This window comes from Cervus elaphus, chromosome 22 (genome assembly GCF_910594005.1).
Source record: "Cervus elaphus chromosome 22, mCerEla1.1, whole genome shotgun sequence".
NCBI lineage: Eukaryota > Metazoa > Chordata > Mammalia > Artiodactyla > Cervidae > Cervus > Cervus elaphus.
Window position 1 is genome coordinate 7,998,061 of NC_057836.1, and position 13,307 is coordinate 8,011,367.

Sequence of the window (13,307 nt, forward strand, 5' to 3'; positions counted from 1 at the left end):
ACATTGAAAAGGTTATGGCTCACTGTCAGGGACTAACTTAGGTAACTTTCCATGAAACTACTATTTTATGAAATATATGATGAAATCTTCTCCCTTTTGGTTGTCCAGAACTGTCTGTTTGCTGTGTCTGGCTTCCCATTATACACCAGGCACACACCACCCCTTGTTACATTCTCTCACTGTGAAGTGAAAGTCGCTCAGTCGTGTCTGACTCTGTGACCTCATGGACTCTACAGTCCATGGACTTCTCTAGGCCAGAATACTGGAGTGGCTGGCTGTTCCCTTCTCCAGGGGATCCCAATCCAGGGATCGAACCTAGGTCTCTCCCAGTGCAGGCGGCTTCTTTACCGTCTGAGCCAACCAGGGAAGCCCTACATGCTCTCACTGTACTCTGCTGATTTCCTTTCTGACTCTGACACAATTTACAGTTACAGTAGATTCTCCCACACCTAAAACAGCTAGCCCAGAGTGGTAGGGTGGTTAGCTTTTAAAAAGTCAGTAGAAGTAGGGAGTGTCATAAATGGCCCATGTGCCTTAAGTATTTTATTTTAACCTAAGATATGTGAATATATACTTCTCTAATTTTCTGTATGGCCAAGGCATATCCACTCATTGATGGGAGTTTTGTGCTTTTTTTCTGGTATGAAAGTGAAAGTCGCTCAGTCGTGTCCGACTCTGTGACCCCATGGACTTTAAGGTCCATGGAATTCTCCAGGTCAGAATACTGGAGTGGGTAGCCTTTTCCTTCTCCAGGGGATCTTCTCAACCCAGGGATCGAACCCAGGTCTTCTGTACTGCAGGCGGATTCTTTACCAGCTGAGCCACAATAACCCATGCCTATAAATGCTTTGTCTACTGTAACAGATATGACCAACATAAACAGGTTTGAAAAAAGGCGTAATTCACTCTCGGTAAGCCTCGACCCCCGTGGGATGGAAGTAAAAAGAGCATGGGCACGCTAGAGCGTAGCCTCCAGGCCGCAGGAGGCAGTGCGCCGTGGCCTCTGTCAGAATGTCCATAAAGGGAAAGAGGAACACAGGTTTATCTGGTGAGTCCACTATGTGGAACTGGTTAAAAGAGATCCCGCTGTGTTAATGTCATTCTCATTCATTTATTAATACATTCTGAACTGTTTTCTTGAGAGTGTGAGAAAAGAATGGAATTGGCATACAGTTAGAACCCACGGGTCTGCGTGGATTGTGAACATCATCTATTGCACATCTTGTCAGAGAAGCGGTTGAGAACTGCTCTTCTGAGGTCTGAATCGGATTGTTAGGCCCAGCCTCAAACCCTTCAGTCCCTGCCGCCTGCTGATAGGATGACGTCACAGCACCCTCAGCAGAGAAGATACTCCCCGCCTCGTACACGTGCAGGATCAGGGTCTCCCATACCAGATCTGCTGTGGTACTGCTTCCTTCCCTAGCTTGGCCTTCCTGTGCCTGTCCTCCCAGGCCGTGATTCCTTGAACATACCAGGCTGTTAGTCACTTCATTCCTCGCCAGCTGCTGTTGTCAGCCTGAAGCAGTCTTACTGCTTTTTTTTGTCTCGTTAACTCCTATTCATCCTTTTATTCTCCGCTCACACCACCTCCTCTTCAGGAAGCCTTCCCTGTTCCTCATACCCACCACCCCCAGGTTTTATTCTGGGTTAGGTGCCCACCCTCTGCATTCAACTCAGTGCATACCTCTAAGTGCTTCCTCTACTGGAGAACAGCAGTCTGCATGTTTGTCTTTTATCTTTTACTAGACCCTCCTTAAAGGCAGAAATTACTTTTAAAAAAAAATCTCTGCATCTCTAGTACCTTAATGCAGTGGCTGATACACAGAAGGTGCTGATTAAATGTTGAAAGAATTAAATTTTAAATGTTGTTTAAGTCAATTCAAAGGACTGCGGTCTTCCCCATTTTCCTAAGTGGCAACTCTCATCTTCTAGTTGCCCTACCAAAAGTCTTGAATTCATCTTCTGTCTCTCTGACCCCACCCCCAGTCCATGAACGGATCCTATTTTCTGTTTCTTCATATGGTATCTAGCAGTTAGCCCCTTTCCCCTACTCGTACCACCTGAGTCCAAACCACCATTGAATCTTGCCAGGATTATCCTCAGAGTCTCCTAACTGATGGCCTGCTTCCTTCTTTGTCCCCTTCAATATGTGTTCAACACAACAGCAGGTGTGATCATGCTAAAACATAGACGGAATTGTATTCTTCTTCTATTCACAGGCCTCCAATTGCTTCCCTTCTCACTCAGAATAAAAGCCAGAGTCCTCACCTGTCCTCCAAAGCCCAGTTTGTCCTCCCCGCCTATCCTTGCCTCTCACACCACTGTAGCCACATCGGCCTCTTCTCCCTGAACTCGCCCAGAATACTTCTGCCTCAGGGCCCGTGACCCTGAAGCTTTTTTCTCTTCCTGGTTCCTGCGTGGTTTGCTCCCTCACCTCCTGTAAAGTCTTTCCCTTAATGGCCACACTGTCTAAAATGGAGTCCCTTTCTACCACCAAAACTCTATCCCCCTTTTCTGCTTAAATTTTCTCCTTAACTTTATCCTCTGACATACTACATATTTTCCTTATTTATCCTTACACCATTAGAACATAAGCTTCACAAGGACAGAGATTTTCACTTTTTATGTACCTGTTGTATCATCACCACCTATTTAGCACATAACATCGTATGGAAAAACCCAAATGAATTTTTTTGCCAACCCAATACTAGACACACAATACATATTTGATGAGCAAACCATAGGTGACTTACTTGCAGGTCATAAACATTTACTTCTCCTAAAATACACATAAAGTCACTTAAGAATTGCTAATTGGGCTTCCCTGGTGGGGATCAGTGCCAATGCAAGAGACTCGAGTTCTATCCCTGGGACAGGAAGATCCCCTAGAGAAGAAAATGGCAACCTACTCCAGTATTCTTGCCTGGAGAATCCCATGGGCAGAGGAGCCTGGCGGGCTACAGTCTGTGGGCTTGCAAAAAGTCAGACACAACTTAGTGACAGACTAACTTTTTACTCTTCAATTCATATCTCAGGTAAAAAACATCTACTGGCTAGTTTTATATGTTTCCACTTGTTTAAAGAAGGTAGATTTAATACCAATAAGAATAAAATTTCTAACCACTCTTGGAAAGAATAGGCTTTTCGGGGTGATGGTGAATTCCTGTCTTTTGAGGTTTTCAAAAATAAAGCGAATAATCACCAGTCCACCTGGTGACGGGATTAGGTTAGTGGATCCATAGGGAACATGCGACTGTGTCTGGAGATATTTCTGGTTGTCACAACCAGAGGATGCTACTGGTGTCTAGTGGCTAGAGGGCCAGAGATGCCGCTCAGCACCCTATACTTCTGCACCCCTGCCCCGCCCCAGATGCCAATAGTGGCACAGTGGAGAGACCCTTGATTAAATGGTTTTTATAGTCCTTAATGATTCTGAGATTCTTTGATTATAGGTCCTCTCTTTTTCTGAAGGTAGGGGATTCCTTGGAAATTACTGTTGTGAGTTTTAAACTTCTCCTCATAACGTGTTTTTATATATTAATGCCTACAAATTTCTGTTTGTTTGTTTGTTTTGCACTGTGGGGCTTGTGGCATCTTAGTTCCCTGACCAGGAATTGAACCCCTGCCCCCTCAGTGGAAGCACCGAGTCCTAACCACTGGACCACCAGGGAATTCCCCAGTGCCTGCGCATTTTTACGAGCTTTTACAACAATTGGAACATCTTTTTTCTCTTCCTGCTGTAAACCTAGTCATTGTATTACAGTCACTGTAGGAATGAGTTACATCATCGCCTGGGAGAACTAGGCACAAGTACTATTGTTGTTACATTTCTGCTAGAAACTTAGGCTTGTTATTATTTATTGTATTTTCACAGGAGAAAGCCCAGGTAGCTTAATACCCTGGGGAAGAATTTGAGAACAGAACCTTATAGATAACATAAATGAAGATACTTGCCTTTTTTTTTTTTGATAGTGGAGTGCAGTTTATTACACCGGCGGGTCCAAGGCAGAGTCTCCTCTTAGCCAAGGACCCCGACCAGCATTTGTGAAAATCTTTTATACCCCATGTGTATGTGTCCAAACCCACCAGCCCAAATCCCCTGAGGCTTACAAAGGAAGGGTAAATACAATCACAATAATAACCCCATCATTCACATGTTCTGTGTTCAAACAGTTAATAATCAATAAGCCCGCGGTTATATTCCAACCAGTTAATAACTGGTAAGCCTGTGGTTACATTCCGATAGATACTGTCTGGAGGCAGGGGTGATTAGTGTCTGTTTTCTCTTAGGCAGCGAGTAACCTGGATGTGATCTTCAAGAGTCCCTTGCCCAGAGGGGGGTCTTATCCCTCCATTGTCATTCCCACAGGTGCTAAGCACTGAGCTCAGAGTCCATTGGAGAGGTGGCCGCACATGACCAGCACGGAAAGGCCTGAGATGGAGTCCAGGCCCTATGAATTCCTTCTTCATTCCCCCCTCTTGATGCTCTTAGTTTCCATAACTAGCATCATTTATTGAGATATATTGTACCTTAGCCCTCCTGCCACCCACATGAGAGAATGCTGTCAACCTCTGGGTTACAAAATTCACAAGGCATTGTAGGAAGCAGGGCCCACAAAGCAGTATGATCAAGATTACTATGACAACAGTTCATTAGACATGGCTTTCACTTGATTTTGCATATCCTCCAAGGCAGTAGATACATTTCCAGACAGGTCAGGGATGTACACACAACATTCAACTTTAATTATGGTGCAAGTCCCTCCTTGGGCTGCTGTGAGTATGTCTAATGCCATCCTATTTTGAATTATTGCCTTCCTCATCTGAATCTGTTCTTCGTTCAAAGCTTGAATGGCTTTAGTACTGTCTAAGAGGGCCTGTTTAGTGAAATTAGTTAAGGCCTCTACCTTAACCATGATATCCGTTGTCCCTACAGAGGGTACAAACAAGGCAGCAAGATAGTCATACCATTGGAACACGGATCATGTCCATCTTGCATGCAGATAAGGCAGGTTTACTGGAGGCTGGTGCAGGCTAGGCTTAATTCTGCCATGGGCGAAAGCAAATCCTAATGTGCAATGCCCCACCCAGCCAACTGGTAACCATGGCCATAAGTTAAGCCCACAGAGCCACTGGGTCCCATTGGGGGCTACCCAGCGGATTCCAGGCCAGTAGGAACCGAGCCACTGAGCAGACTGATTGGGGTGATAGGTAACTTCCAAGATTTGTTTACATTGTTCAGGGCACAAATAACAATTCTTTTGGGTCTCGGGGATGGTCTCCAAATCCAACTTTCTGTTCTTTTTGTTCCCAGCAAATAGTAGCAGGGGCAATCAACTGTCCTTTCTCAGGAGTCATCCAGAAATATTCATCCCAGAACTGGTAGTATTGCTCAAGGTACCGGGAGGCCTGTCCCCCTTTTGTAAGGGAGCCCTTTTCCTCTTTAAGTTTCACATATGAGGTATAAGCCTTTGTTATCTCCATAAGGCTGGTGTTCATGTTAAATGTAACCCTATGTCCCTGGCCCATTGATGGCTTCTTCTTACACCAGGAGAGCAAAGAAAGGTTATGGTTGGTGAGAGAGAGGAAAGTTCCTTTCTGTTGTTAAAGTCCCCATAATGGAGTGGCGATACCCACCGGGGAGTCTGTCCATTACTGACAGGGGCATAGCCCCACATACCCAAGTTCAGAATTGCATTGGTGAGGCCGAGCAGCAGGAGCCGTTTACCCAGCTCCATCCTGTAGAGGGCTCGTCCGGGACCTCGTTTTCTTCTTCCTCCTCAGAATGATCTTGGTTTCCCGTGGGTCAGTGGGGTCCTTCTGGGTGGTCCACTCGGCGTCCTCCGGGTCAGCGTGGTATGCCTTCTTCGCTCTGGTGTGATGGATCAAGGGACAATACCTGCAACTTTAACTGCAGTAGGGGTAGTTAGAATAACATAAGGGCCCTTTCACAAAGGGCTAGCAAATCATGTTTCCAATCTTTGACCCATACTTGGTCACCAAGTGTAAACTCATGAATCTGTTCCCCAAGTTTGAGTTCTATTATCACTGGGGCGTGATGTTTAGCCAGCCTGGGGGGAGTGGCAGTTGTCTTCCACCCAGACCTCAGGGAATAATTGAGTTAGCTCCCTCATGTTCTTCTGGCCCACCCGGTTCTTCCTTCAGAGGCTCATGCAACCTCCACTCATCTTGGGTTGGTATTGAGAGAGAGGGCAAATAAGTCATAGAGACCGTCCAGAAGGTGGGCCTCTCCTCAGGGGAGAAAGTCACTTGTGCTCCTAGTTTGGAGAGCAAGTCTCTTCCCAACAGGGGTACTGGGCACTCAGGAATGTAGAGGAATTCATGAATCCCTTGGTGCCCGCCCCCCCCATCTGACATTTTCTGGGCTGGCAAAACGATTTAATCATCTCTTCTCCCGATACCCCAGTTACAGCGGTAGTCTTTGTGGACAGAGGTGCCACAGGTTTTGTTACTACCGACAGTTCTGCTCCTGTATCCACCATGAAGTCAATGTTTTGGTCCCCCATTTTACAGTTCCCATGGGCTCTCAGGGACCTGATATCTCTGAGCCCTGGCAGCCCTAGTTAATTTCCAAGTCAGCAAGCCCCACAACTGCGGGAGCTTTCTCTTCCTTCCTTGCCTTAGGGCATTCATCCTTCCAGTGGCCAAAACCTTGGCACTTGGCACCCTGGTTTGGCTGTAACGGGCCCAGGGCCTCCCTTGGGACCGGTTGAAGGACTGTCCTGTCCCTGGGGCAGATGAGGTTTTCTGGAGGGCCCGAGATAGACTTTTCCAGAGCAGCAGCTAGCACTGTAAGTCTCTTGTCTGTTCTCTTTTATTCCCTCCGGCTGTCGGGCAGAGCGCGGTCTCTGCTTAATTCCAACGTCTCCCTCCCCTTCTTGTCAGTACTCACCGGGAGAGGTGGGTATAGCTTGGATGGTTTGGTTGGAGCCGAATCCTGGAAGTGTTGGCCAGAGGCTTCTGTCACCGGGATCGGAGCCTGCCCAAACGGCGGCTCTACGAACTCTGGGAAAGCTGGCGGAGGAGCAGTGGCTATTGCAGAAACTTCACCTGGCCCTGGATCGGGCATTAAGGCGGCCTCTGGTCCTGCTGAAGCACTGGGAGGCAGGCGCGTCATTATCCAGCATGGGGGAGGGGTCAGGTCATCCCCGTCCAAATCCTGTAGAATTTCCTTTTTTATCAGTCAATTTTTCTGCCATTAATATTTTTCCCTTTCCCTTCTGGATACAGAACCTTATCCAAGTAGGAGGGTCTCAAGCTAACCCTAGCCATGAGTCAATAGATGGATATCGATCCAGGTGTCCTGGCTCTCCTGTGACTACTGTATAGATTGCTTCCACTATTTTTAAGTTCACGGTGTTCTCTGGTGGCCATCCTGCTCCCATAGGGGGCCATTCGACCTCACAGAGTATGTGGAGGCAGTTAGGCTTCATCTTCACCCCATAGTCTCCTCCTAATCCCTTCTTTAAATTTTTCACTCCAATACAGTTGCCTTAGATTCACTTCCCCCCATCTTGCTTACCTTCTCAGACCTTCTTCTACTTTTCCTTTTCGTTCTGTCTACGAAGTTCTCAGTACCCTATGTACTTCTGATATTTCCACTCAGTGACACTTAAATTGCCATTCTGCCTCCTTCCTAATTGGAGTGAGAAGAGCCTTACCTGCCAGATCCCAGAGGGAGAAGAGGGATCAGGGTGTCTTCACCTGCCGGTCAGCACAGCTGAACCAGAACATCACACGGTCCAAGACTGTTTCTCCCTTAAAGTCCATTCTGCCTTGGTGGGCTTGATCAGGTGCGGATGAAAACACAGATGGGTTAAATATCCCATGTCCCAGGCCATCTCCAGAAAAGCCAATTCATACTCACTTCTCTATCCCCCTCCTTCTAGCCTAACAAGTCCGAGGGGGTCAAGAATTTCACAGCAGACAGGACACCTCCTGGGGGAGGGCAGAATACGAGCATACAAGGACCAGTTTCCTATCCTAAAAATCCCCTGGCGATCGCTTGGTAATAATTTTCCCCAAGACGGCGTGGACACACCTCCTAAATGACCTTCACAAATTTCCTTCCTAAACCCTAGCACGCTCATCGACCTGTGTACCAAGCAATCGCCGCCTGCCTATTCCAGGCTCCTGTGGGTCCCCGCTCCTTCTAGTCCCTCCCAGGGGGGTGATCAGGCCCCCTCTTCCACCCTGCTGGGTGGGTTCTTCCTCACCTGAGTGCTCAGTTCCCCTGCTGCCGTCCACTACCTACTGACGTGAAAGGTCCAGGCGTTGAAAAGCAGAATCCTTCCAGAGGGGCGAAGCGCCTTCCCCCCTCTAGGAGATTCAAGCTACAAAGCCTCGGGGTGGCCTCAAATGAGACCTGTCTCCTCAAAGTGAGGAGTTTCCCGGCCAACGCACCAAATGTTATAGCCATGCTTTCCGGAAGACAAACTCACTCAGAAAGACAATACAGATAGTGGAGTGCAGTTTATTACACCGGCGGGTCCAAGGCAGAGTCTCCTCTTAGCCAAGGACCGATACTTGCCATTTTTATTTTTATGAAATTGGAATTTTTGTCAATAACTCTTTTTGAGTGCCAATGGTATTATCATTGTTGTGACAGTTGAAATTAATTTCCTGCCTTTAGGCTTTAAATCTGGTAAGGCAGGCTTGGTTCTGCAGTGTATCAAGTCACATTTCTTTGTAGGGAGCCAGACTCTTAGGTTGGTGACCTTGGTCTGCCATTTTCTTGTCTCCGCGGTCTTTGTACGTGTTCCCCAGAAGTGCACCCAATTAGTGTTCTCTGGTTTTGTTTTATGTCCTTAACTCAGGAGACTCACTGCTAATAAAACTTTGTTTTCGAGATTTCAGAAGTAAATAGCTGTGTTCCAATTATCCCTGAATCAGTGAATGGTTTTAGTATGTTCAGTTGCTATTCTTCATCTCTTAATTTTGATTGTGTTTTCCTGTAAATGATTTTTTATGAAAAAAGAAAAAATAGTATCACTTGAACTGGAAAGAGAATGATCTCCTGTTCTTAAGTAGGTAAAGTATTGGTATTCTCATCTTAGAGCTGAAATAACGGCCACACTTGGAATTGGTGAAATTTTCTACACATAAATAAGCAGACAGCTTTCTTTATCCTGCAGCCATACCCATCGTGCCTTAGTAAGAGCTGAAATCACTCATCATATTCTTTTGCAGCTGGTTTTTCCTCCACAGAAAAACATCCTTTGCTTGCTTATTTTTAGTGCAAGTTTTCAGTAAAGTTTGGATCCTCAAGTGTTTTCTCAGAATTCATAAAATGAAAGTAGTTAAAAAATAACCCCTCCATCTATTTGGCTTAGAGGATGAACAAAGATCTTCTCAGATAAAAAGCTTTGAAGTACAGAATGTTCTTACAAGGACTTATATATTCTCTTCTTTAAATGATATGATGCATTTACTTGACATTTTCCTTAGAATCCTCTCAGTCTTTCAGCTCATGTTGGTAAGGGGAATAATGTAAGCAGAATTCTAAATAATAACTAAATCTTAATCTTGGCTGCATTTCCTCTGACCTGTTCTGTGTGTGCCTACTTCTCGAATAGAACATGAAGGGAATTTTGATTTCCAAAGATTTCTTTAATGGGCGACCTGTTTCGTTTGTTTCGAAAGGTGTTTCCACTACAGTACCCACAGAAGCTTGTGATCTCTGGTTCTGAGCTTGCCTGTCTTCATCTAAAACAAAAGCAGTAGACTGCTCAGTAGTACTTTCCAATCTGATTTTTCTGACTGTTGGTTTTTTAGTTAAGTGATGTGTACATTATATTGAATAGGAATACATTATAAAGTCTGGGCAAATGAGTGTGTATTGATTGATACTCTTTTATCTTGGCCACTTGGGCACTGGTGCTTTTTTAAAATGAGACTTGCAAGAATCTTTAGTTAAGACTTTTTCAGATTATGACCTGTTATCTTGACAATGTATGAAGATACTGAGTCATAACTAAAGATGACTCCTTGATGTTCTATGAAAAACTTTTAACAAATACAACTCATAAAATGATGCCTTTTGAGAAATATGTTCTCATAATGTTCCTAAGAGAGAGGTGCCAAAATGTCTTGCATTCCACTAATGAAAATTCAGGATTTGAGTTTCCTGGCATTTTCACCAAGTTTATTAACTTTGGTGTTATCTGTATAGTATGTTTGAAATTCCTTAAATCAAAGCATCCTTAATCTTGCTTTGTTGCTGTGGTGGTTGTTTCTTTTTTGGTTGCATCATGCGGCTTGTGTGATCTTAGTTCCCAGACTAGGGACTGAATCCATGCCCCCTGCAGTGGAAGCACCGAGTCCTAACCACTGGACCCCAGGGAATTCCCAATCCTGTTACTAAAAGATTTCTCTTCTTTATGATTGTGCCTCTCAGTTCTTCTGAGTGTGGCCCGATAGCTTGGTATATGGTTGTTTGCTGAGTTTGTTCATTAGTTTACTTGTTGAACGTTTATTTAACACACATTTATAAAGTATATACTGTGTGTCAGGCACTTTTATTACAAGTCTGTCTGGTATTTTTCTCTAATCATTTCAGGACTGATGAGGAATGTCTTAATATCTCAAGATGGTGCTAAAATTGGGATCGTGTGTTTTCAAAACAGAAGCACCTGGCTCATTGTATTGTTCTACTCTGAGGCCACCTTGGGTGGCCAAGATCCCCATCCTTAAGCTTGTAAGAATCATGATGCTTGTGAAGCTGTTGCAGGTGTTTTTGTGACGGTTCATAACGACTGCTTGCTGCCTGCCTGTCCTAATTCCCCAAGTGATGAGGAACTCTTCTGTGAGCCTCTAGTCCCTGTCGAAGTCCTTCTAAATGTCACACTTTCTCCCACCCGTCTTTTATGGTACTAGATCCATACTCACTTAAAACCATGTGAGCTACTTACATGAGAGTTGTAAGGTGTGTTTTATGTGATACTGTCATGGACTTATTTAGCATGTGATCAAGGAATCAGTTCCCCCATCTGAAAGCTGTTTTTAAAAACTGTGTTTAAAACTATATCAAAATTGCTACTTTGGATGCTGTATAAATTGACAGATTGCCTCCTAGTGTACAGAGGAGGAACCTCCGCACTCTCCTCACGTGGAGAGGTACTGCTGCCGGCCAGCCCGCTCTCAGCAAGGCTTCTGAATTGCTTCTAACAGTAGTGGCTTGTGTTGTACCTTGGCACAAAGGACACCTTACCTCAGGCCTCCTAGTAGGTCAGCAGCAGAAATATAACTGGAACACGGATGTGTTTAGCTTTAACATAAAGGTTACATTTTGCTTCCCCTTTGTCTTGCCCCCTTTCTCTTTACAGGGGTGGTGAATGTGCTCCTCACGACTCCACTCTGGGTGGTAAATACCAGACTGAAGCTGCAAGGGGCAAAATTTAGAAATGAAGACATTGTACCGACCAACTACAGTGGTATCATTGGTGAGTGTCTTTTGGGCGTGTTCCTTTTTAAAGGTTCTCTTTTCTCTTTGTATCTGGAATTTATCACCATGATAAAGCTATATAACGGACAGCCTCAAATCTCAGTGTCCCACAGTAAGCATTTGTTTAGCTCCTGTGTCTGTGGATTGACAAGGATTTGATTTGTCTAAGCTGACTCCAGCCTAGGAGTCTCAGCTCCATGTGTCTCTCTTCCATTTCCTGGGACTAGCCTCAGGATATTCTTCTCTTGGTGATAGCAAAAGCACAGGAAGACACACCCGATCATACAAGCATATTTCAAGCCCCTGTTTGCATCTTGTCTATTACCATCCTCTTGGCCAAAGTACTCCCAATGGCCAAGCCTCAAGACAAGGGGTAGAGAAATATACCCGTGGAATATAGCCCACAGAGGTGGAGGGGTGGGAGGGGATGAATATTTCTGAAGAATAATCTGCTACTTTTTCTCCGCCAGTGTTGTCTTTGGATAAAGATACAAAATTAGTGTCTGATATCTTTGAGCTTCTGCTTTTGAATAGTATCACACTGCCAGGTTCTTCTTTCCCATCATTCCCTCTTTGTAATGAGGACAGTGATTTTCTTAAAAGGCAGTCCTATAAAATGAACTCCAGAGAACTGTCTTACCTTTTTCTGTACTGGCCTTCACTGTGAAACCCACAGACTGTCGTTCCCCATTCTGTCTGTGTAAGACAGAGAGCTCAGTGGTGGAGATGATCAGTACCGAGGAAAACTTGACGTGCTAACCCCAGATTTGTCAGGAAGGGTTGCCAACAATTGAAGTTAGTCTCTCAATAACTCAGTGACTGTCAGTATCTGATGATTCTCCAGAAGCAGTTAACGGATTAACTTGTCACTGCCAGAAGGAAATCTTCATAGAATCAGTCTGGCCTGTGTTCTGGGCACGTTGTCTTTCTAGTTAGGGGATTGTCCTCAAAGGTCCTTGATTTCTTGCTTAGATGCTTTTCACCAGATCATCCGGGATGAAGGGATCCTGGCTTTATGGAACGGCACCTTTCCCTCCCTGCTGCTGGTCTTTAATCCTGCCATACAGTTCATGTTCTACGAAGGCTTAAAACGGCAGCTTTTAAAGAAACGAACGAAGGTAAGCCCTGATCTTGAAAGCCACAAACAGCCCCTGACACCTTCTCACTGTGTAGACTGATGCAGTTCTTTCTTTGCCTTGCAGCTTTCTTCCCTGGATGTGTTCCTCATTGGCGCAATCGCCAAAGCAATCGCCACCACGGTCACCTATCCTATGCAGACAGTACAGTCCATTCTGAGGGTGAGTGCTGGGCTTCTCCTGCATTTAAACAGACAGCATTCTAAAATAATGTGGTTTCTCTGTTTGAAGCAATGTTAAAGCAATGAAGTGCTCCAGAGCATTTCTCAGCCAATTTCCCGTTGTTTGATATTTTGCTAACTAGTCAGGCTGTCAGTTGGTTTTCTCTTTGGTTTGGAACAAAGTTTATACTTTGAGTTTCTTCAGTCACCTGCTGTCTCAGAAAATCCAAGTATGGAGGAAGTTCTTTAAAGACCTCAGGAACATAATAAGTTTGCTTCCTTCACATTCAAGTTGATTGGCCTGGTGCACAGGGTAGATTTCCCTTTACAGAATCAGAGATTCATTCAGAAGGAATGAATGATTTGGCTTTTCTGAAGTATTTTCAAATTTCTAGTTTTTCATTCATTCAGTTATTTATTCTATGAAATATTTTTTTAAGTACCTATTCTGTGAGCAACTGGGTGCACAGGGTGAATAAGCCACAGTCCCTTCCCTGAGGAGTTAACTGAGGAGAGAGCGAACAAGTAAATCAGCATAAGTAGGTA

The 13,307-nt window shown here is 44.8% G+C and overlaps 1 protein-coding gene across 1 annotated transcript in view; it reads left to right on the forward strand.

Annotated features, from left to right (window-relative positions):
• The window catches only part of SLC25A17 (solute carrier family 25 member 17), a 44,447-nt gene that overhangs the window by 24,968 nt on the left and 6,172 nt on the right, over positions 1–13,307 (forward strand). Inside the window, exons 5-7 of the mRNA XM_043881702.1 lie at positions 11,346–11,462; positions 12,437–12,582; positions 12,667–12,762. Coding sequence (XP_043737637.1) covers positions 11,346–11,462; positions 12,437–12,582; positions 12,667–12,762 — 359 coding nt within the window. The remainder of the gene's footprint in view (positions 1–11,345; positions 11,463–12,436; positions 12,583–12,666; positions 12,763–13,307) is intronic.